General features: G+C 42.7%; 1 protein-coding gene across 3 annotated transcripts in view; it reads left to right on the top strand.

The window, feature by feature from the left end:
• The window catches only part of bmp6 (bone morphogenetic protein 6), a 122983-nt gene that overhangs the window by 66659 nt on the left and 32677 nt on the right, over positions 1–23647 (top strand). Inside the window, exons 3-5 of one of the 3 annotated variants that reach the window (XM_061804802.1) lie at positions 4736–4884; positions 5135–5332; positions 22827–22937. In XM_061804802.1, coding sequence (XP_061660786.1) covers positions 4736–4884; positions 5135–5332; positions 22827–22937 — 458 coding nt within the window. Of the gene's footprint in view, positions 1–4735; positions 4885–5134; positions 5333–22826; positions 22940–23647 lie in introns of all 3 variants that reach the window. The other 2 variants (XM_061804805.1, XM_061804803.1) reach the window with 2 other exon arrangements.

Here is a 23647-nt window from a genome sequence, read left to right on the forward strand (position 1 = left end):
GTCATAAATCCTATTTGACTGGCTGTGTAAATCTGCATAGAGGAGAGTTAACCAGGTTCCAGTGTATTTAAAAAAGGTCAGTTTGTGCCACTGAACACACCAATCAAAGCAGCTCCACTCATTCCCCTTAAATGTGGTACAATGACAGTTGCATGGAAATGTCTCAGTGTGAAAGAAAAAGCATCAATTCATTTGTAAAGGTCACAGCTATTGGCCAGTGTAACACCAAAAAATGTGAGCAGAATGAGCTTGTGATAACTGCTGTTGATTTAAATATGTCAGCAGACCTCACGTAGTAGCATTCATTCCCCCACCCTCTACCGCACCCCTTTATTGGTGTGCTAGCCAGTGGGATGATTTTTTTTTTTTTCATTTGATAATAATTTTGGGGCTGCATCGTGGATCAGCGGAAAGCATTGGGCTCACAGTTATGAGGTCCCGGGTTCAGTCGTGGTGCTGCCTGTGTGGAGTTTGCATATTCTCCCCATGCCTGCGTGGGTTTTCACCGGGGACTCCAGTTTCCTCCCACATCCCAAAAATATGCAACATTAATAAGACACTCTAAATTGCCACTAGGTGTGATTGTGAATGAGGCTTTTTGTCTCAATGTGCCCTGCGATTGGCTGGCAACCAGTTCAGGGTGTACCCCGCCTCATGCCTGTTGACAGCTGGGATAGGATTTAGAATTAAATGAAGCCGTTTTGACCGACTTCCTGGTACAGAATTGTCATCCATCGTCTATGAAAATTAACCCCTTTGTCTCCACCAGGAGGGTAATTAATCTCTTCAAGGTGTCACTGGGGCTATTGTCCCTGTTGTACAATAAACAGTCACATAATTATTTTAGATAATTTGATTTTCATGTTTCCATTTGGATATAAAATTCTACAGCTGTTTGTTATTGTCTTTGAATCGTCTGATTTCACACAATGGACTTTTGCCTGAGAGATTTTTTTTTTTTTTTTTTAACCAAAGTAAACCTTCATTGCTGCCCCCACCCTGCAATAAAATGGGCAGAGAAGGTTGATACCCCAGGACACACTAGGTCGCCATTCAATGATTGACTTTGTAATTGTGTCATTGGACTTGCAGCTACATGTCTTGGACATTCAGGTGAAGAGAGGGGCTCTGATGAGTTGGCTTAAGATATCGGAGGAAAATGCCACTCCGACCTGGCAGGCCCAAATGTTTTATGAGGGTCTCCTGGGATTGTCTGGTAGAATCCCCTCTTAGAAGGAGTTTCAACTTCTACCTCTAGCAGAACTCCACCCAGATTCCAAAGCAAGCGGGGGCCATTGAGTCCAAGTCGATCATGTGCCGCAACCCTATTCCCAAGGCAGCCGACCGGAGATGTGGCCGTCAGATAGTCGGTGGATATCATGGTGGCAATCCCTGAACCCATTGGTGGAAAATAGTGGTAAGGGATGCCGTCAAGCTGGAGAAAGAGTCCTACCGGGCCCTTTTGGCCTGTGGGACTTCTGAGGCAGCTGGTGGGTACTGGCTGGCCAAGCAGAATGCAGCTTTGGTAGTGGCTGAGGCAAAAACCTGGACTGAGAGGAGTTCAGTGAGGACACGGAGAGTGACTTCAAGATAGCTTCGAGGAAATTCTTGTCCATGGTCTGGCATCAAAGGAGGGCGAAGCAGTGCACCTTCAACACTGTATATTGAGCATGGTGTGCTGATGACGTTGACTCGGCATGTGTCGTGGGTGAAATAGTTTGAAGATCTCCTCAATTCCACTGACACGCCTTCTCATGAGGAAGCAGAGTCTGGGTTCTCTGAGGCGGGCTCTCCTATATCTGAGGTTGAATTCACCGAGGTGGTCAAAAAGCTCCTTGGTGGCAACGCACCGAGGGTGGATGGGATTCACCTAGAGTTCCTAAAGGCTCTGAAAATTGTAGGGCTCTCCTGGTTGACACGCCTCTGCAACATTGCTTGGACATTGGTATAGTGCCTCTGGATTGGCAGACTGGGTGGTGGTCCCCCTTTTTTTGTTACAACACCGGGGGATCACATTCCTCAGCCTCGCTGGTAAGGACTATTGGAGAGTGGAGAGGAGGGTCCGTCAGGAAGTCGAATCTCAGATCCAGGAGGAGCAATGTGGTTTTCATCCTGGCTGTAAAACAGTGCACCAGAGATACACCTTTGGCAGGGTCCTCAAGGGTACATGGGAGTTCACCCAATTAGTCTACATGTGTTTTGTGGACTTGGAGAAGGCGTTCAACCGTGTCCCTGGGGGCGTCCTGTGGGTTCCTTCGGGAGTATGAGGTCAGGGAAGTCTGGGTGTCCCTGTTAAGGAGTTTGTAATGTCTAATTTCTAACCCAAATTATCTTATATAGATGAAAATATATGTTCAACTCTAACGTAAAATGTATATCTTGTTCGATGTTTTTACCAAAAAATATAAGTGTTTATGAATTAAGGTCCGTGAACCTTGACCTATTTCCCCGTACATGAAAAACGTCTCCTTTCATGTGCCTGACCTCTGATGTCACTGCTAGGAGACCTGCTGTTTTGTGATTAGCATTAGCCTGGAGCCTTGTTGACGCCGAAGAAAAACCCATTCGTTTCAAGAATTCTTCTGTGATTGTAAGCTAAAAGCAGTCCTCAAAAATGGTGAAGACCTGTGTGGTTCAGTTTTGTAGAAATTACAATTATTCTGGTCACAGTTTACATTATTTTCCGAAAGACGCAAGCCTCAGACGACAGTGGGTAAGGTTTGTTCAAACGAATAGAGCTAATTTTTCAAAACCCAGTAAGCAGTCTGTCATATGCAATGAACATTCCACCCCGACCTCTTTTACTGGTGGACTCATCATGTCTGACATGGGTTCTAAATGTGAAAATCTGGAGTAGTGGAAACCATGCAGCCTGTTCTGGCACCTGAACAGATCGGTGTTGCTAAAGGGATCAAACACAAATTTGGATCAGCCGCTGAACCTGGACACGCTTCGACAAGCTCAGCCCCCCCCCCCCCCCCCCCTGAGAAAGTACCAAAACGGCGAAGAGCTTTTGTTAAAAGACAAGTTGCAGAGGTATGTATTTTTTTTTTCTGAAAACTTTTAAGACTGTTTACACGGTTGAGTGATAGAAGCACGTCATTCTTAGCAAAAAAATATTTTATTGCTGCAAATCGTTTGACCATTCTCAACTAGAAAAACAGGATAATGATATACAAATGGCGGCATGGTGGGGCAAGTGGAAAGCTTTGGCGTAACAGTGTTGAGTGTTGTTCAATCCCAGCGCTCCCTGTGTGGAGTTTGCGTGTTCTCCCCGTGCCTGTGTACGTTTTCTCCGGGCACTCCGGTTTCCTCGCACATCCCAAAAACATGCAACATTAATTGGAGTCTCTAAATTGCCCCTAGGTGTGATTTCGAGTGGGGCTGTTTGTCTCAATGTGCCCTGCATTTGGCTGGCAACCAGTTCAGGGTGTACCCTACCTCTTGCCCGTTCACAGCTGGGATAGGCTTCAGCATGCCCTTGACCCTTTAGAGGATAAGGGGCTAAGAAATGGATGGTGGCACTATGTAGTATTAAAACAAGCATTACATACTAGTCACTCACAGAATAGGAGACCGGTTTGTAATTTATCAAAAATAATTTGTGCACCATGAAGAAGAAATGAACCAGTGCTTTATCTACAAATTTTTTCCTTATTTTATAAACTTTGAATCTTATTTTACTATATTAATTACAGATTTTGTAGGAAGCATCTTCTTCACAAGAGGTTGACAGCAAACCACCAGATGCTGACGCCATCTTTTGTCAATTCCAAAAGTTGCCAGACTGATGAAGGGGCTATATATGAAAATGTAACACAGACAGTAGAGAAAATACTGCAACATGTATTTCAACCTCAGGTGTTCTCAAAGTACTCAGATTGAAGGACCAAATAATAATTCTGTGCAAATGTTATGTAACATATTTATACAAAATATAAGCATACAATTAGATAAAAAAAAAGCTATTATTTTAGTTCTGTGGTGTATGTTTACTTCATATACAAACATATACATTGACATTTACACAAAGAAAAAAAATCAGGATGTAGACCATTTAAATCCTGTGTACTCTTGTCCCTCTGGCTTAGGAAAACTGTCACGAATCTTTGACACACAGCAGCATGGAAGTGGCACGCGGTTATTTCTGCCAAAAATTCCCCAACTCCATCTCACAAGCTGTCTATAAGCAGTATGTTGCATTAACCTGAAAATATGACAATTGTCCAGAATGGGACTTTGTTTGAACAAGCACTGATTGGGCAAATGCTGCTTTTAGCAGGGCAACACGCAGCTGTAAAGTGTTGGCCTCACAATTGTGACGTCACGTCCCTTCTTGGCTCGTTCCGCTCCGTTTCCGTCTTTTTTCGGCGAATCCAGCAATGTGCGATCATTTTTTGCCGATAATTGAAAATTAAAAATGTTTCCTTCATTACGGATTTCAGATTCTAATTCTGCATTAAAACAATTACTATTAGCAAAAAGGTGCATTCAGGACCTTCCATACCCTTTAAAGCTACTGACCCCATGACCAAACTTTGGATAAGTGGGAGAAGATGGATGGATGGATGGATAACAGTATTGTGAGATCTTTGAATTGTAACATTGTGAGCTTTTGTTCAGCTAAATTTCCAACAAATCTGACTGTATTCAATCTTAATAGTTGATTTGTGTCAAATAATGTGTAAAAGAGCATGTTATCAGTCGGACTTTCTGTCATGTTCATCTTTGCCAGAGAGGCTGACCTGTTCCTGTTGGAGTCTCGCAGGCTGTGGGCAATGGAAGAGGGCTGGTTGGAGTTTGACATCACGGCCACGAGCAACCTGTGGGTGATGAGTCCAGTCCACAACCTGGGCCTTCAGGTTAGCGTAGAGACCAGCAATGGTAAGCCATTGAACTACACTATGGATAAAAGTATTGACATCAGGCCATTATACCAAATTTTGTCTGGTTAATTTTGAATCAAAATGTTTATGAAGATGAGATGAGGATTCTTATGTTCTTCCATGCCAATGTAATACAAGCATTATTGGGAAAAAGCGTGTCACAAAACTTTTACCAATATAGTCTGCATATTAATTTAACTATGTATTCACAAAATGAATAATTTTGAATTAGATATTTTCCGAAACAGGGCAGAGTATCAGTCTGAAAGACCTTGGGCTGGTCGGGCGCGATGGTGCTCTGGAAAAGCAGCCTTTCATGGTGGCATTCTTCAAGGTCAGTGAAGTGCACATCCGCAGCTCCCGCTCCACTGGGGGCAAACGTCGACAACAGAACCGCAACCGATCTACACATACACAGGAGCCATCCAGAGGGCCAAGCCAAGCAGGTCAGTCCGATACCCATCATCTACTTGAGTGATCTCATCCCATAGGCTCTATCCCACAGGTATCAAACTCAAGGCGTGGGGCCCAGATCCAGCCCATGAAGGAAAATCATGTGTATCAGCTTCCATGATTTTTTTTGGTCATAATCTGTACAACTTTTTCAAATTGTCATATCATAAATTAAGGGTGGTCAACTTGCGGCTCTTTGCTTGTTTTCATGTGGCTCTCGTGAAGGCACGAAAGTATATCGAAGTTATGTTTTTTTAAATATGCTTGGGGTCGCGCTTTGCTTGAGTTCATTACGGTAGTTGCGAGCGCCCTTTGCTTGCGTTTATTATGGTATTTGTGTGCGCGCTTTACTTGATTTTTTTTACGGTTGTTACGATTATTGACAACAAGCTCGGTGTGTGCGGGCGTGTGCATCTGTGTGAGTGAGACGGGACTGCGCAGTCATGTGTAGCGGGAAGGTGAGAAGGAAAAAAAGAGCACGGGGCAGGAATGAGTGAAAAAAAGAGCCCAAGCCAGATGTGAGTGAAAATAGTTTATGTAGAATCTGCAGAGGAGCCAAGAAAGCCATTTGAACAGCAAATCAGTGCTTTGGGGCTTTATTGTCCCTGCCACCCAGCTCAGCTGTGCAACGAGAAAAGGGAATTAACACCGAGGAGGACAACCTTGACCCCGGAAACGGCTGCCATTTGACATGCTTGCATCATATGAAGTGGCTTGAAACATTGAAGGACCAAAAAGCTAAACAATGAAGGGAAATTTATTAGAAAAATGCCTTCATGACGTCGCTGAAGTCTTCTCCTGAACACAAAAATTTTAAACAGAATGTATCAGACCTTCAACTGTCCCGTGACACTTTTAAAAAGTAAATATCAGACATTACCATGGCTATTGATTCAGTTTCACCCAGACCTCCAAACATATGAGTATTTTTGTGTTGCATTAGATGAGAGTTGTGACAAACAAAACCAGACTTTGTTGAGCTAGTAATTTGTCTCTGTGAGAAAAAGCACAGAATTTTACTTTTTTCTAGATTACTGGCCTGTAGTCTTGGTTGTCTGTCGAAGTCGATTTTTCCCTTTATGTTGGTGTGTGACATTTACAATCAATTTGGCTGAGCAAAGGTGAGGAGGGAATGATGTTCATGTGGTTCAACAATCGACTGGTTGCAGTTTTGGTCAATTGTGTGACAGCGTACTGAAAAAAAAAAGATGTCAGCCTATCATCTGTCTCGTCACTTGATTCAGATGTGGTAGTGTCGATCGCATGCACATATAGCAAGCTGGCCTCCTATTTACGGCCTCTCTTTTGCTTTCTCCACACCAGTCGCAGCGATGCACGACTGCCCCGCCCCCCATCCCCATCGGTAGCTCACGAGGGGCTGGCAGCTTGACAAGTAGATCTTTTGATAAAAAAAAGTCTGGGCACCCCTGATGTGGATGATGTGGCTCTTTGTCGTAACACAGTACAAAATCTGGCTCTTGAGCTCTGGCTGGTTGGCCATCCTTGTCTTAACTGACAACATTGAGATATGGCAGGCATTTTTACCAAAATCTTACCAAACATCAACAATAGTTGAAAAGCCCATTATCCTTGATTTCATTCATTCATCCTCTACCGCTTATCTGAGGTCCGGTCGCGGGCGCAGTAGCCTTCACAGGGACGGCCAGACTTCCCTTGCCCCAGCTACTTCATCTAGCTCTTCCAAAGGGATCCTGAGGTGTTCCTAGGCCAGGCGAGAGACGTAAAGTCTCCAGTGTGTCTTGGGTCATGCCCTGGGTCTCCTTCCGGTGGGATATGGCTGGAACACCTCACCAGGGAGGCATCCCAATCAGATGACCCAGCCACCTAATCTGGCTCTTGTGAATGCGGAAGACCGTCGGCTCTACTCTGAGCTTCTCCCGGATGACTGAGCTTCCTATTCTGTCTCTTGAGGGAGAACCTGGACACCCTGGTGAGGAAACTCATTTCGGCCGTTTGTATCCCGGATCTTGTTCTTTCGGTCACGACCCAAAGCTTGTGACCGTAAGTGAGGGTAGGAACACAGATCAACCAGTAAATTGAGAGGTTCGCCTTAGACTGAGCTCCAACGGACCAATACAAAATCTGCATCACTGCAGACACTGCACCAATCTTCCTGTCGATCTCCTGCTCCATTCTTCCCTCACTCATGAAAAAGACCCCAAGATACTTGAACTCCTCCACTTGGGGTAGGATCTCTTAGCCGGGGATTGGCTCGCCTTTGGCCACCGCCCAGCTCACATTGCACCCAACCCCTATGGCCCCTTTCACAGGTGGTGAGCCCATGGGAAGGGGAACCCATGTTATCCTTTCGGGCAAGGGAAACCAAGATCCAACATTTGCACTCATCATAGGAGTTTTAGAGTCGTACTTTGTCTGGTCCCTCACCTAGGACCTTTTTGCCATGGGTGACCCGACCAGGGATGTTAAACCCCAGACATCTTAGCTCCTAGTATCAGTGGGACACACAAACCCCTCCACCACGATAAGGTGATGGCTCATTGAGGGGTCCTTGACTTCTGATTCCAAAACTAGTTCATAAATTTCATGTGTAAATATGATAAGGCCAAAGATTTTCATGGTTTCACAGTCATTACCTTCCCTCTGAGGGACACCCTTGCGTCAAACGAGTTGACAAGCCACATTTCTTAATAGAAATCTATAAATACAAGTCACGATTTATATTTATTTGCATTTTTGTGGAACAGTTTTGCCCCCTTTTTCCCCCTCAAGTTTAAATGGATATTTTGCTGCTCCTTCTGGTGTGTGCGCCTTGGGCACAATTGTGGAGACTTCTGTTCTTGAACACAGCACAACTAACATGATAAACACCAGTGAAATGAAAAGATCATTCAATTTCAGTTATATTTATGTATTTATATATAACATTTGGGCCTCGCCTACAGGAAAGAGTTGCTAATTTGTTGAACATATCAAGATTTATGTTGGTCATACCATGGAATAATTTAGGAGGAAACCTCAAGCAGACCCAAGACTCACTGTGGGGTAGCTCGACTGGTTGAGTAAGAAAAAAGAAAAGGAGACAGTGACAAAAGAAAGCCTTTTACACAAAGCAGACTTTCTGTCTCTCCCTTGGACACTGTCAGTCATATAGTAAAAAGTATCATTATCATCCTTTGATGTTTGATAAGCAGAAATAACTACTTGATGATTATCGTATTTAACTTTCATTGTCTTTATTCAGGAGCAAAGCAAAAAGATTGAAAGAAAAACGTTAGGTTAGGTTTAGGTTAGGGTTTCGGTTTAAGGTTATGTTAGGTTAGTAGTATACTAGTCTGAGCCAGTTCAAGTTCACAAATGACAAATTATAGTTTTACACCACTTCTGTCTATGTATACAATGTCAAGGTTATGTCTGACATGTTAAAGCTATGTGTTCATATTAAACTAGAGTTACTGCATTAAGACTAGGTGAAGCATACAAACTAAGGCTCATGTAGTCAAGCCATTCCCTCCCAAGTCTGTTGGCATAACAGCCAAACACCTGAGTATGTGCCCTTGTAGGTCTTAAGGATGGAACAAGACTAATGGTAAAACATCAAATAAAAATAAATGTAATGAGTCAAAAAATGACTCTACTTAAGTAATATCGGTACATAACTACTAACTTGTAAAGATGTAAGATAATACAAGCAGGAATGCCTCATTCAAGTAGCTTGAATTGAGTCTGCTTCCCAGCTTGCATTATTTCTCACTTAGGAATCTGCCCCTAACTGGGACAGTTTGTTAATCATGTGTGGCTTGGCAAATTTGAGTTTGCACAACCCGGAACATCAAAAACCATCTGACATGTCACTTGGGACAGCGACGTGGCTAAAGATTTATATCTGACACAGGAAGTAAGGAGCCCACCCTCCCACACCCTTCTGCATGATGGCTAAGCATCTGTGGAATTGTTTGAGATGGGAGGATCAGCAAGGAACTCGAGAGTGTATCAAACAGAATCACTCACTCCAGAGACAAGGAAGGGCATGGGGCTGATGGAAGTTATGATTGGCTAGTGGGAGCTCCATTGGAGCAAACAACATGTAAACATTGTACGGCAAGATTTCTCTATTTTCTGGAAACAACATTTGGACATTGTGAATGAAGTGTGGAACGGTGGAAGACTGGTTAGTGTGTGTCTGCCTCACAGTTGTGAGGACCGGGGTTTTAATCCAGCCCCACCTATGTGGTATTTGGATGTTCTTTCCATGGCTGTGTGGGTTTTCTCCAGCCCACTCCAGTTTCCTACAACGTCCCAGAAACATGCGTTAATTGGAGACTTTACAATTCCAGTTGGTGTGATTGTGAGCTTGATTGGTTGTTTGTTTCTAGGTGCCTGTCACGAGCAGGCGACATGGGGTAGGACCCAAATGCAGGACTCTGAGGCTGGGACATCATTTTCAAGGTTATTTTAATTATGGCAGAGGCCAAACACAGGTGAGCAATCCAAAAAGGCAGAAGCACAAAAAACCTGTAACGAGGTCCAATAACTCCGAGGCAAAACTTGAAACATGAGCAAAATCAAGACTTGACTAAAGTGGCACAGAAATGCTGTAACAAGGGAGATTCACTAACAACACGCTTGGGTAATTAAATACAATGATGCAGTGTCTAGCACAACAAAATGGCAATGGAAAATGCAAGGCTTATATGCCTGGGATAATTACTGTCACTAAGGCACAGGTGAGGAGCTGCACACATGGTAGTGGCCTGGCCATGTCCTTGACAGTGCCCTGCGGTTATATGGCAACCAATTCATGATGTATCCTTAGAGCAGTACTTCTCAATTATTTTCTGTTACGGCCCCCATTGCAAGAAGAAAACAATTCTCAATCAAACAATCATACCAGCATAAATTTGCCTCGATCAGGTATTCCTGTTAAGATTTCGGACAGAGGAGTCCAAAGAATATTCAAGAGTTGTCCAAAAGCCAAGGACCACCTTAAAAAAGAACTGGAAATTAGCAAGTACTGCTGTCACAAGGAAAACAGTGAATAATGTACTCCTCCGCCATCTCCTGTATGCACGCTCATCATATAAGACTCCATTGCTGAAAAAAAATGCATGTCAAAGCTTGTTTAACATTTGTTGAACAATATTTGGAGAAGGTGATTAAATACTGGGAAAATATAGTCTTGTTGGATGCTGTAATGGAAATCCTATGGGAGCACAAGCCAGCGCAATCTGTAGGCCAGTCTCGAGCCCGGATAAATGCAGAGGGTTGCGTCAGGAAGGGCATTCGGCATAAAACTTTGCCAAACAAATATGAGTGTTCATCTAAAGAATCCCATACCAGATTGGTCGTAGCCCGGGTTAACAATGCCTGCCCCCGCCACCGCTAACCTGCAGGGCGTCAGTGGAAATTTAACTACTATAATAATAATAGTCGATAGTAGATAATCTAAAAAGAAAAATCCAGAAATCACAATCTATGATATTTTAATGATTTATTTGTTCACGCTAGAAAACCCTCCAATATAAGAGAGTTGTAACAATTGCTGCCAAAGGTTGCACAACCCATTCATAGATTCATGGGGCAATGACTTTTTCACAGAGGGTCAGAAAGGTTTGGATTTTTTTGTGCCTCAATAAATTGAATTCTCATTTGAAAACTACATTTTGTATTTCCTTTGGATGTCTCTGAGTGATGTTACAATTTGTTTGATGATTTGAAACCTCTGTGTGTGATAGATATGCAAAAGGGAAACACAAATCAGGAAAGGGGTAAATACTTTTTAACGACACTGTAGTTTCTGAGTCGTTGGGTCCTGCTGTTAGAGGACAGCACCACAACCTGAGTCGAAGGCGTCGACCCCTATCACAAACAGGAGGGAGGGTTCAGGGTGATGCAGAATGGGAGCATTGGTGAACAGTGATTTGAGGTGCTCATATGCTTATAAGGCTGCAAGAGTCCACAGAAAGGGAATGCGGGTGGATGTGAGGCTGGTGAGGGGAAGGGATACCTTGCTGTAGTTGTGGATGAATCCACGGTAGAAGTTGGCAAATCCGAGGAAGCGTTGGAATGCTTTTTCGGTTTGTGGGAATGGGCCATTCAATGATTGCTTGGATCTTGACGGGTCTGCTTGTTTTGCGATGAGGTAGCTGAGGAAATCTACTGAAGACAGGTGGAATTTACCTTTTTCTGGTTTAGTGGCAGAGTCACTGATGGTGTAGTGGTACACACGCCTTTTGGTGTGGGCAGCGTGGGATTGATTCCCGCCAGTGATGGTGTCGATATCTGCGCTGCGACTGACTGCGAACCAGTTCAGGTTGTAGTCTGCCTTTTGCCTGAATTACAATAGCAATTTCCAATTGTTTACTTTTAATATAACTCATTTGGCCCTAATGAAAAAGACACACAAAATTTTCCTCCCTGAATTTGCTTTATGACTAGCATTATGTGTACTGTTATGTCTGTGCTCTCATTGACTATGAAGGTATGCCAGGGTGCATTATTAACCTTACGCATAGTCTCATTGATTGAATTCACAAATTCAAAGGCCAGCTTTCTTGTATACTCACATACTTTGCTGTGATCGTGGATTTGTTGAACTGAAAGCATTGATGCATTCATTTTAATAGCAAGTAAAATATTGTCAATGAGAACTTTAACTTGCTCAGGTCAGAATTTTTTTTTGGGTGACGGCTTGTTCTTTTTCTCTCGGTTGTTTGCGCTCTACCGTAATAATGTATCAATCCCTTTTCCGATCTCGAGTCTTCATATAATTCCAACAACATTCAAATTATTTTTCTGCTGAATGTGTCGCTTGAGATAGTCCAGCTTCCATTTAGTCCACATTTTCCATGGGAAAACCCGCTCACAACTTTGGCTTCGCCGCATGTTTTGCAGAGTAAACCTTTCTCACTCGGAAAAAAGACAAGACCTCACCCAGTTTCACTGCTTGTTTTTCTATGATTCTTTTTACTTTGGTTTGGGGAGTTGACATTTCACATTCACTGCCTGCTCGTTTCGCCATGATAAGGGGTTATTAGCATTAGCGCTACTGAACTCCGCCGCACATTATGGAGCGTTTACGAGCAGAGCACACGCGCAAGTACTCTCAGTGCCATGAATGGTTGCATAGCATAATTGCATCATATTGTATGATTGGCTGGACACCTGTCACTCACTGAATTACACAGCAAAATGATACAGAATAAAAGTTGGATATCTAATTTATTTGCAGTGTGTTCACTGTGCTGGATAGGTTTTCTTATGCGCTGAGAGTGTGCGGCCAGTGGGCAATTGAGCAGTTGCGCAGCTTAGAGGGAACATTGGTTACCACTGTGTTACATCACCATTTCTTCTAACATGAGATAAACATTTGCAAACTGAGAACACTAATTGTTAATGCTTTGTAGATGGGAATCTTTGTCATTTTGGCTTCATGTACAGCTTCAGCTATTCAACAGTCCAGGGTCTATATTGTCGTATTTTGCACTTGGTAATGCATCGCACACTTTAAATGGGAGACAAGTATGGACTGCAGGCAGGCCAGTCTTGTACGCACACTTTTTTAGTATGAAGCCACGCTGTTGTAACTTGGGACTCCATCGTCCTCCTGCAGACAATCTTGGCATTTTGAATGCCTTTTTTCAGTTCAGCTCAAGCAGTGCTGTAAAGATCTCTGTCACCTGACCTTAACGCAGCGTCACAGGCCCTGAGGAGTGAGGGGACATGGCTGGTCATCCAGGGTTTATGGTTTGGAAGAACCCTGATGCTTTTCTTCATACAGACAATTTCTATACAGAACAGTATATAGTTCAGTACAGCCCAGGTGTACGTGTCCAAGTCCTGGTTTTCAAATTGGTTGCAGTCTGTGTGTTAGAAGCAGTCCTGAAGTTCACAGGGTCCAGTCACTGTCCAGGTTATTACAAATTTCGTGGTGGGGCTTCAAGGGATTTGCAGAAGAGAGATATGGTCTCACTCACCAATGTTGGGGAGGGGTGTTCTGTTGCCGTGTTTTATGTTGGACTACATCAATCCATTCATCCAGCCATTATCCAAGCCACTTACCCTCACACAAGGGTCTCAGGAGAGCCGGAGCCTAACCCAGTTAGCTTCGGGCGAAAGGCACCCTACACCCTGAACTGGTTGCCAGTCAGTCTCAGGGCAGATATCAACACCATCACTGAGGGGAAATCGATCCCATGCTGCCCGCACCAAAGTCGGGTGAGTGTACCACTACACCATCAGTGTGTTGAAGTACACATGGTCTAAAATGTTTCCAACCCTGTTTGAAGTTGCACAAACTATTTACTGACATTGGTTTTCTGAAGTGTTCCTGAACCCATCTGGTGATATCTGTCACAAACATGGAACAAGGGTAGGACCCAAATGCAGGGCTCTGAAGCAAGTGTCAATGGTTTTCGAGAGAATTTTTATCCAGGGAGAGGTCATACACTGGTAAGCAGTCCAACAAATGCAAAGGCACAAAAATTATGTGGGTCAAGCACCACCAAGGCATGATTAAGAGGTGGCTGCGGGTCAGGCATCGTCGTGGCATGAGCGAGAGGTGACTGCACGTCAGGCACCACCGAGGTATGAGTGAGAGGCGGTTGTGGGTCAGGCACTCCCAAGACATGAGCAAGAGGCAGCTGTGGGTCAGGCACCCCCGAGGCATGAGCAAGAGATAGCTGCAGGTCAGGCGCCACCGAGAGATGGAAGGGAGGCAGGTGCGGGTCAGGCACCGCTGAGGCAGGAGCTAGAGGTGGCTTCAGATCAGACACACCGAGGCATGAGCAAGAGGTAGCTGCGCATCAGGCACTGCCAAGGCATGAGCAAGAGGCAGCTGCGGGTCAGGCGCTACTGAGACAGGAGCAGGCCACTGCTCTGCACTCTGCACTGCACACGGTGGTCCCATATAAATGGCCAAATGGGTGCCCCAGAAGAGATCGGAGGAAGACGCTTGGCCACGCCCCTGACAATATCCTACACACGTAATGTTTGTTTTAGATGCAGCGCCATCTCGGGGATCAAGGTCACAGGCATTCAATGTTGGTTTTTGTCTTTTCCGCTTGTATACAGTAAACGTTTTGATATTATGGACCGTAAATGATGAAATCCCTAAATCACTTGCAGTTGTACATTGTTGAACATTGTTCTTAAACTGTTCCACTATTTTCTCACGATGTTGTTCACAAAAGCGTGAACCTCGTTTTGTACCCAATCACGGCACCTACCTGTTCCCAATTAGGCTGTTTACCTGTGAGATGTTCAAAACAGGTCTTTGATGAGCTTTCCTCAACCTTCTCAGTCTTTTTGTCCCCAGTCCCAGCTTTTTGGGAATGTGTTGCAGCCATAAAACTCAAGGTTAATGATTATTTGCAAAAAACAATCAATTTTAGCAGTTTAAACATGAAATACCTTGTATTAGTAGTGTACTTATTAAATACAGGCTGAACCTGGTTTGTAAATCAATGGGTTCTTTTATGTTTAACACATCCAAATTTCATTGGAAGTGGTTTTGTTATGTATGGACTACTTGGATTGTTTCCCAACAAATTGTGACATTTCCATGTCAATATTTTGCGAGAAATATAATGACATGTTCAATACTTATTTCAGAGGCTGTTTTAACAAACAACTATTTGAACTCCCATTCACACCCACTGTCAGTTTCGTCTTCATTCAGCCTAACACACGTTTTTGGGATGTAGAACCTGGAGAAAGCCCACGCAGGCACAGGTCGAACATGCAAATTCCACAAAGTAGGGGCTGGGATTTGAACTGCAGTTTGTGAAAATTTCCTGGCAATAGGACCTTTAAAAATATACTGAACCCACAACCCCTGGTTGACCAAACCAGTGCTCTAACCACTGAGCTACAGGGCCCATACTGATAATAATAATAATAATGATAATTTTAACAGAATCAATTTGTATATTTTCGAGGGGAAAAAAGTCAAGGCAATGAACTGGTCCTCTGATTTTGTTACGTCACTTCCCCTGATAAAATTATGACTTTATTCTCATCATCATCCATCTATTTATCTAAAAAAATCTCTGTAAATATTCAAAGATTATATACATCATGAGATTATTATAACACTATTACTGTATATAACATTGCTATAACATAATACTAGCATATTAGTAGGTTATTGTAATACATGATAATGTAAAATGTGAATGTTTAGCTCAAAGTTATGCAACTTTTTATTCCTCTGATTTCTTCAACTTTCTTCTCTATGTCTTTACAAAATGTAGGACTTTTGGTATTGTACTGTGTTGGACAATCTGAGAGTACTATTTTTCTTTTCAGTGTGGCCCTGATACTACTCCGCCCTCTAAATCTTGCTGCGATAAATGTTCATCAGTTTTCATGGTTTTTTTTTTTTTTTAACCAAAGGGATTGAAAAATATTCTATATTGTCATGATCGTGTGTAAATGCTGAATCTTGAAAATTTTGCACTGTACTATTCTTTCCATAGTAAATTTTAAGAAATTAGTTTGGATACTTTGCTACCTTTAGTGAGTACCTTGTCAAAGAACAATGCAGCACCTTTAAGCCAAATTTAGGGTTTTGTGGGATCAAAGGCACTTAATGAGTGTCGGGCTGGGCTCTGGTTTTGGAGGCGGGGGAGGGGGGGGTTAACGACCATCCAAGGAAGAAATATCACAGCGCAACCGAGCATGGGTGGCCTGTGATTAGGCCTAGCCAGTTATTAACCATGCAGCTAAAAGACACCACACTAACAGTATCGCTGAAAGAATTATAATGACAGTGCTGGGACAGCTGTGTTTTTTCATCTGTCTCTCTCCTCCTCATTCTCCTCGCTTCTTCCACAACCGATTTTCTTTTGTTTATCATTGGAGTAATTAGATGAAGCAGAGCTCTCTCACGGGGATTAATAACCTCTGTGATGAAAGACAGGAAGAAAGATAAACTTGCAGGGAGGAGAGAGACAACATCGGGACGTCAGAGGTAACGACGGCGTTCTCCTTTCAAGTCCTGTTGAAGAATCTGTGGCGCACTTCCGGTTTGAGTTCAAGCTGTGGGCTTGTTGACTGAATATACATGTAAGTGCGACTGTAAAGGCTGAAATCCTTTCTCACTTCTAAATGAGTCCAGATAGATGAGGAGCACCCTAGCTCTGGAAGTCCTAATTGACAATGTATGATTTGTGTGTTTTTGGAATGCCACGTGATAGAAAATTATTTATGAATTTTCCTTCCTTCTGACAGAAGGTGTTTCTTTGTTTTATCGTTCAGGCTCAGTGAATGGCTGGTCGTGTTGTGAAGAGCTAATATGTTCTGAGGAGATATAATGCATATTATGATTTTTATGCAGAATTTCCTTGGCAATTGCGTCGGACCCTGGTGAGAAAAGGGTAGTAAACTTACTGAAGTCACTGTGTACTAAGAGTGCATGGAGTGTGACATATCCATCCATCCATCCATCCATCCATCCATCCATCCATCCATCCATCCATCCATCCATCCATCCATCGATTTTCTTAACCGCTTATCCTCACAAGGGTCGCGGGTGGTGCTGGAGTCTATCCCAGCTGTCAACGGGCAGGTACACCCTGAACTGGTTGCCACATAGAGAGGCAAACAGCCACACTCACAATCACATCTAGGGGCAACTTAAAGTGTCCAATTAATGTTGCATGTTTTTGGGATGTGGGAGGAAACCGGAATGCCCGGAGAAAATCCATGCAGGCACAGGGAGAACATGCAAACTCCACACAGGTGGGGCCGGGATCGAACCCGTGTACTCAGAACTGTGAAGTCAACGCTTTAGCAGCTGATCCACCATGCCGCGTTATCATTATTATTTAATTGGGGGGGGGTCACTAAATGATAAGCGGCCAATTGGGTTAGCATAACATGAGGATTGTATGTTGATAGTCAAGTCCAGGAAGTCAACAGGTCTACTTGAAAAAAAAAAAATCTCCAGTCTTGGATGCTAATATAGGTTGGTCTGTTGCTCACATCATTTGTATTCATTAATATATGTATATTTTTTACAGATATTTCTTTGAAGCCGCAAATAAAATAACTGAACTACTCCCAAAGACAGAAGTGTCACAAGTAGCCTTCTAAATGTTCCAATTGCCAATATTATATACCCATTTTTAATGTTTGTTTCCACTCCTGCTCTCAGTTAGGTAAAGGAAAAAGAAATGAATGCAGGGCTCATGGGAGCCGCAGCTCGGCAGTAGCTGCATGGCGTTAAATTTTTACTGGCAGGAAGGGACGATGTGGTTTATGTGCACCACAAATCTGGGCCTTTACACTTAATGAAAGCCCACTGTAAATATCCACGTTATTTCCGTTGAAATGCGCTGTAGACTGCATACTGTTTGCATACAGCTACTGCGACTACTTGCTGACTAAATGACCTTGACTCTAGGGACATGGAATGTCACCTCTCTGGCAGGGAACGGGACTGAGTTGGTGTCTGAGGTTGAGATGTTCCGATTATATATAGTCTGGCTCGTAATGCAGAGACGAGAAGTTTATTTTTTTACATTTTGTTCATACTATCTTTTTATTATCAGAATGACATCATCTGATTTTATGTCCTCATTTATATTTTATTCAAGTCTTCCTCCCATCTGCTGCAACATCCCTAACGTTGGATCAGAAATTGTACTATGATTTCATCTCATATAAAGCAACTTCTTGTTCCAATAGGCTGCAATTGTCTTACATTGTTACTAGAATCGAGATGAAACAGTTAACCAGTAAACCAGGATAAAATTAGAAAACTTTATTTCAGGATTACTGTTATTAATTATCGTTAATATCCCCTGTTTGTCTACGCACCTGTGGAATCTTTCAACATTAGTGATGGCATTGGAAGCTAACAGGCTGAAAGAATGTATTATTGATGGAGTATATTCCCACCCACTTGATTATCATTATGGTTATGTAACTACAGACTTTTGACGAAATGGATGTTTTGGGTTTAGCATGCTTGCGTCTTTCAACACGCGAACAGGGGATATCTTTGAGTTGTGCTTTTTCAGTGCATTTGCCTTTTTGCTGGTGTGTTGCAGGCTTTTAGATTGCCCAGGTGATTTTTAAAGTTATCAACAAATACCAGTTTTGCTTCTTTTGTGTTGTTTGGATTGTTTTTGTTGTTTTATTTGCACACTCACTCGGCAGTTCACATACAAATCTTCTTCCTGTTGACATTCTTCCTACCTGCAAGAGAAAAGTCTAATAGTCACTTGATTTGCTGTGACACAATTTGGGACATGAATATTTTTTTTAATTTTATTTTTTTTTACCAAACACAAGCAGGATTAGGAGGAAACCATAATCTATTTTATTATTATCTTCTATCTTCTTTCTATATTATCTTCTGGTGAATGATTGTGTACTGTATATGTGCCTGAGATTGGCTGGCGACCAGTCCAGGGTGTGTACTCTGCTTGTCAGTCAGACTGCAAGTGATTTGTGACCCCAATAAGGAGTAACGCTATATCAAATGGATGGATAGAAATACGGGTCACCGTGATCAATTTTGATCATGATAATTGTGATATGAAATTTTGATACTCAACACCAGCATTGCAAAGACTGTTTTTGTAAAATAGCTATCCAGCATTATAGTTACAGTCTCATAGCTGTCTACAAGGTAAAGTGATTTAAAAGCCACTCTCACAAACATTACCTCAAGTTCACATCAGGTTAAGTTTCCTATGTCCTTGGATCCTTCGTATCTATACTTGACATTCCAAACAGTTACAGGTCATTTTATCTTAATCTTATTTTAAGTCAGTTTTAAAACTGCCCATTACATGTGTTAATTCAGTGCTTCCTCACACATTCAAATAAACATCCAGCAAGCGGAGCTTCCTATCAAAGAGGAAGGAACTCAGGAACAGACGGGAAACGCCTGAACAGGCCTGACTGAGTAGAAGTGATCTGTCAGGGCATGTTTGACATGGTTAATGCAGCCTTGAATAATAATGGTATATAATAAGTGAAGAAAATAAGTATTTGAACACCCTGCTATTTTAAATAAATTGTTAAAAAATCATTCATTTTGATTTCTGGATTTTTCTTTTTAGATCTTTCTCACAGTGGACATGCACCTACGATGAAAATTTCAGACCCCTCCATGATTTCTTCGTCAGAGAACTTGCAATATAGCAAGATGTTCAAACACTTATTTTCTTCATTGTATGTTTAAGTCTTCCTGCGTGGTTACAAGAGCTAACAAATGATGAAAAGAAATTCAACAAAATCCACAATTTTAATGGAAATATAAACAACAACTGATATTTCTCGCTTCTGCATTTTAAGAGCCTGTTGAAATTTTTCTAATAGAAAACGAACATTATTTAAAGGGGGGATAAAATCGACACTGAGCTCCTCCCGGATGACCATGCTTCTCACCCTATTCCAAAGGGAGAGCCTGGACACCCTGCTGAGGAAACTAATTTGGGCCGCTTGTATCTGGGATCTTGTTCTTTCTGTCTCGACCCACAGCTTGTGACCATAGGTGAGGGTAGGAATGTTGATTGACTGGTAAATTGAAAGCTTTGCCTTTTGACTTAGCTCCCTCCTTACCACAGCGGACCAATAAAAAGTCTGCATCACTGCAGACGTTGCACCTATCCACCTGTCAATTTTCCTCTCCATTCTTCCCCCACTGTAAAGAAGACCCCAAGATACTTGAACTCCTCCACTTGAGGCAGGGTCTCATCCCCAACCCGGTGAGGGCACACTACCCTTTGCCCACTGAGGACCATGGCCTCAGATTTGGAGGTGCTGATTCTCACCCCAGCCACTTCATACTCCGCTGCAAAATGCTCCACTGAGCATTGATGAAGCCAACAGAACCACATCATCTGTAAAGAGCTTAGATGCAATGCTGAGTCCACCAAGCCAGATACGCTCTATGCCTCAGCTACACCTAGAAATTCTGTCCTTAAAAGTTCTGAACAAATGAGAGCCTTGGCGAAGTCCAACCCTGACTTATTGCCGGTAACGCAGACTAAACTCTGACACCAGTTGTACAGACACCAAACAGCCTGTATCATAGGGTTCGGTACCCCATACACCCGAAGAACCCCCCATAGAATCCCCCGAGGGACACGATTGAATGACTTCTTGAACTCCACAAAACACATGTAGACTGGTTGGGCAAACTCCCAGGCACCCTCAAGAATCCTGCCGAGAATGTTGAGCTTGTCCACTGTTCCACAACCAGGATGAAAACAACATTGCTCCTCCTGAATCTGAGATCTGAATGTGAGACCCTTCCCTCCAGCACCTCTGAATAGACCTTGGCAGGGAGACTGAGGAGTGTGATCCCCCTGTAGTTGGAATACACCCTCCGTCCTCCTTCTTAAAAAGGGGAACCACCACCCCAGTCTAACAATCCAGAGGCACTCTTCCTGATTTACACGCAATGTTGTAGAGGCGTCTCAACCAGGACAGTCCCACAACATCCAGTCTCTACGAACTCCAGGGGAATCTCATCCACCCTTTTTACCACCTCGGTGAGTTCAAACCCCAAAGATAGATGAGCCTGAACCCAGACTCTGCTTCCTCATGGGAAGGTTTTTGGTGCACTTGGGGAGGCATTAAAAGTATTCTCCCCACCAGCTTACAACATCCCCAGTTGAGGTCAGCATTCCCACATCCTAAACAGTGCATTGCTTCCCTTTCCTGAGACGTTGGATGTTGGACCAAAATTTCCTCAAAGCTGTCTTGAGGTTCTTCTCCATGGCCTCAACGAGCACATCCCATGCCTGACTTTTTGCTTCATAAACCCCTGATGCTGCATTCTGCTTGGCTAGCCTGTACCTATCAGCTGCCTCGGGAGTCCCACAGGCCAGAAATAGTTTTTGTTCTTCAACTTGACGGCATCTACCAACGTGTTCGTGGGTTGCCGCAATGACAGGCACTGGCCACCTTACGACCACAGCTCATGTCGGCCGCCTCAGCTAAAATATCAAGATAAAAATAAGTCAATATTTTATCTACTTGTATATATAAGCGAGTTGTTCTTCACTTCTGCCACTTTACATTAGAGTTAATCTAATTTACATAACAACGATCCCATGCAGTTTCATTGTAATGATAAATCGAAGGTTATGAAGATCCCACTTTCAATTCTTTGAATGTCTTGAAAATGATCATATAATACTATACTATATATTTCTGAAGGTATTGACATGAAAATTTCATTAAATGTTGTGAACAACCTAACTACATACAGTACATACAAAGAAGGAACAAATAAAATCAGTGTGCAATAATGTGAAATGAAACAGGGAAAAATAATTTAACACAGCATGTGGTATTTATTTCATATTTTACTGAATTGGAGACTCTGGATTGCCCCTTAAAAAATACTTTGTTACATAAACCTTTCTTTGCAATGGCAGGCTCAAGACACCCCCTGTAAGGCCAAACTAGTTGCATGCATCGCTCTGGTGGGATTTTGGCCCATTCCTCCACCCAAGCAGTCTTCAAATCTGGAAGGTTGCATGAGCTTCATTTATGGACCTTGAGTTTCTGTTCTTTCCATAAATTTTAGATTCGATTCAAGTCAGGTGAATGGCTGGGCCATTCTAGCAGCTTTTTTCTTCTTTGAAACTAATTGAGCATTTCCTTCACAGTATGTTTTGGATCATTATTCTGATGAGATGACCACCCTCGTTTCCTCCACATCATCCTCGTAGATGGCAGCACATTTTTAAAAAGAATGTCTCTGTACATTTACCCATTAATCCTTCCTCTGATAATGGGAAGTTTACCAGTGCAATTTGCTGAAAAAAAATTATCCTTCCTTCAATAATGTGAAGTTAACTGATACTATTTGCTGAAAAGCAGCCCCACACCATCATGTTCCCACTTCCAAACTTCAATGTTGGCATGGTGATATTAGAGTTATGTGCAGTGCCATTTCGATCCTGGCCCTGCCTGTGTGGCGTTTGTATGTTCTCCTTGTGCCTGCATTGATTTTCTCCAGGCACTCCGGTTTTCTCCCACATCCCAAAAACATGTTTTAATTGGTCACTAGATTGCCCCTAGGTGTGACTGTGAGTGCAACTGTTGTCTTTCTCCATGTGCTCTGCGATTAGCTGGCAACCAGTTTAGGGTGTACCCTTGCTCCTGCCTGTTGACAGCTGACTCCTGTGACCCTTGTCAAGATAAGTGGCTAAGAAAAAGGATGGATGGATGGATGGATGGAAGGATGGATGGGTGGGTGGATAGATTTGGTGTCATTACGGAATCCAAATAGTTCAATTTTGCTGTCATCAAAACATAATATATTCTCTTTGTATTTAAGTATCTTGTCCAAATGTTGTTCACCAAACTTTCAACAAGCCTTGAAATCCTTTAAAAAAAAAAATCAACAGCGGGCACTTGCACGGTGAGCATGCATATTGCCAGTAGCAATAGCCAATAGTAAATTCCAATAGTGTGTTGCTGTTTTCCTTGTGACAACAGTACCTGCTAATTCAAATGTTTTTACGGTCTCCACAGGTGGTCCTTGGCTCTTGGACAACCTGTCTGTCAATTCTGATCACTCCTTTGTCAGAAATATTGTGAGGAGCACCTTATCGAGGCAAATTGATGGTGGTGGGACTGGCTTCACAGTTAAGTAATTTGCCCCCAACCGTGGTCCCTTGTAAAATTTCAGAAGCTTATACAGTATATGCCCCTGTAACCAATACCATCGTTATGGTTAGCAAAAATTACTTTGCAATGGTCCTGAGACAGCGCTTTTGTTTTAGCCCATGTGTCTTGACTCATACCTTTTTGTAGGCCATAAATTAGTACTGAACCAGCTGATATTCATTTGCACTCACAAGGGGCTGGATTGGTGTTTGAATATTGATAAATTTTAGGTGTTGTTTTGGCCTTCAATGCCTTTTTGCACCTCCCTTTCTTCATGTGTTCATTACTTTTTCCCTGTCAATTCCCATTGTTCCACACAACCTGCTGTTCCCGACATCTGGTGAAAATTTCATGTCAATATCATGTTTCGAAATATATTTGGGAGGAAAAATAGTGATATGACACACTTGTTTAGTAGCATTGTGGGATTTGTATTCTGTGTGTACAAATAATTCACATTGCATGATTAAAAAAAGATATTTAAATGTATTGTCTGCTAGGCAATCAGAGACATTTCCCAGAATGCATTGCTGTAGTTAGAACCATCAGGTTTGATAGGTATCTAGGCCTCTAATACAAAACCAGTCAGAGGCTAAGAGGCACATGTTTTTACTGTTACTACAAAGAGCCAAATCATACACATGGAGACACATGAACTACCCAAATCCCTTCCCCCTCCCTCTCTT

This window comes from Syngnathoides biaculeatus, chromosome 19, assembly GCF_019802595.1.
Source record: "Syngnathoides biaculeatus isolate LvHL_M chromosome 19, ASM1980259v1, whole genome shotgun sequence".
In the NCBI taxonomy this organism is placed as follows: Eukaryota; Metazoa; Chordata; class Actinopteri; order Syngnathiformes; family Syngnathidae; genus Syngnathoides; species Syngnathoides biaculeatus.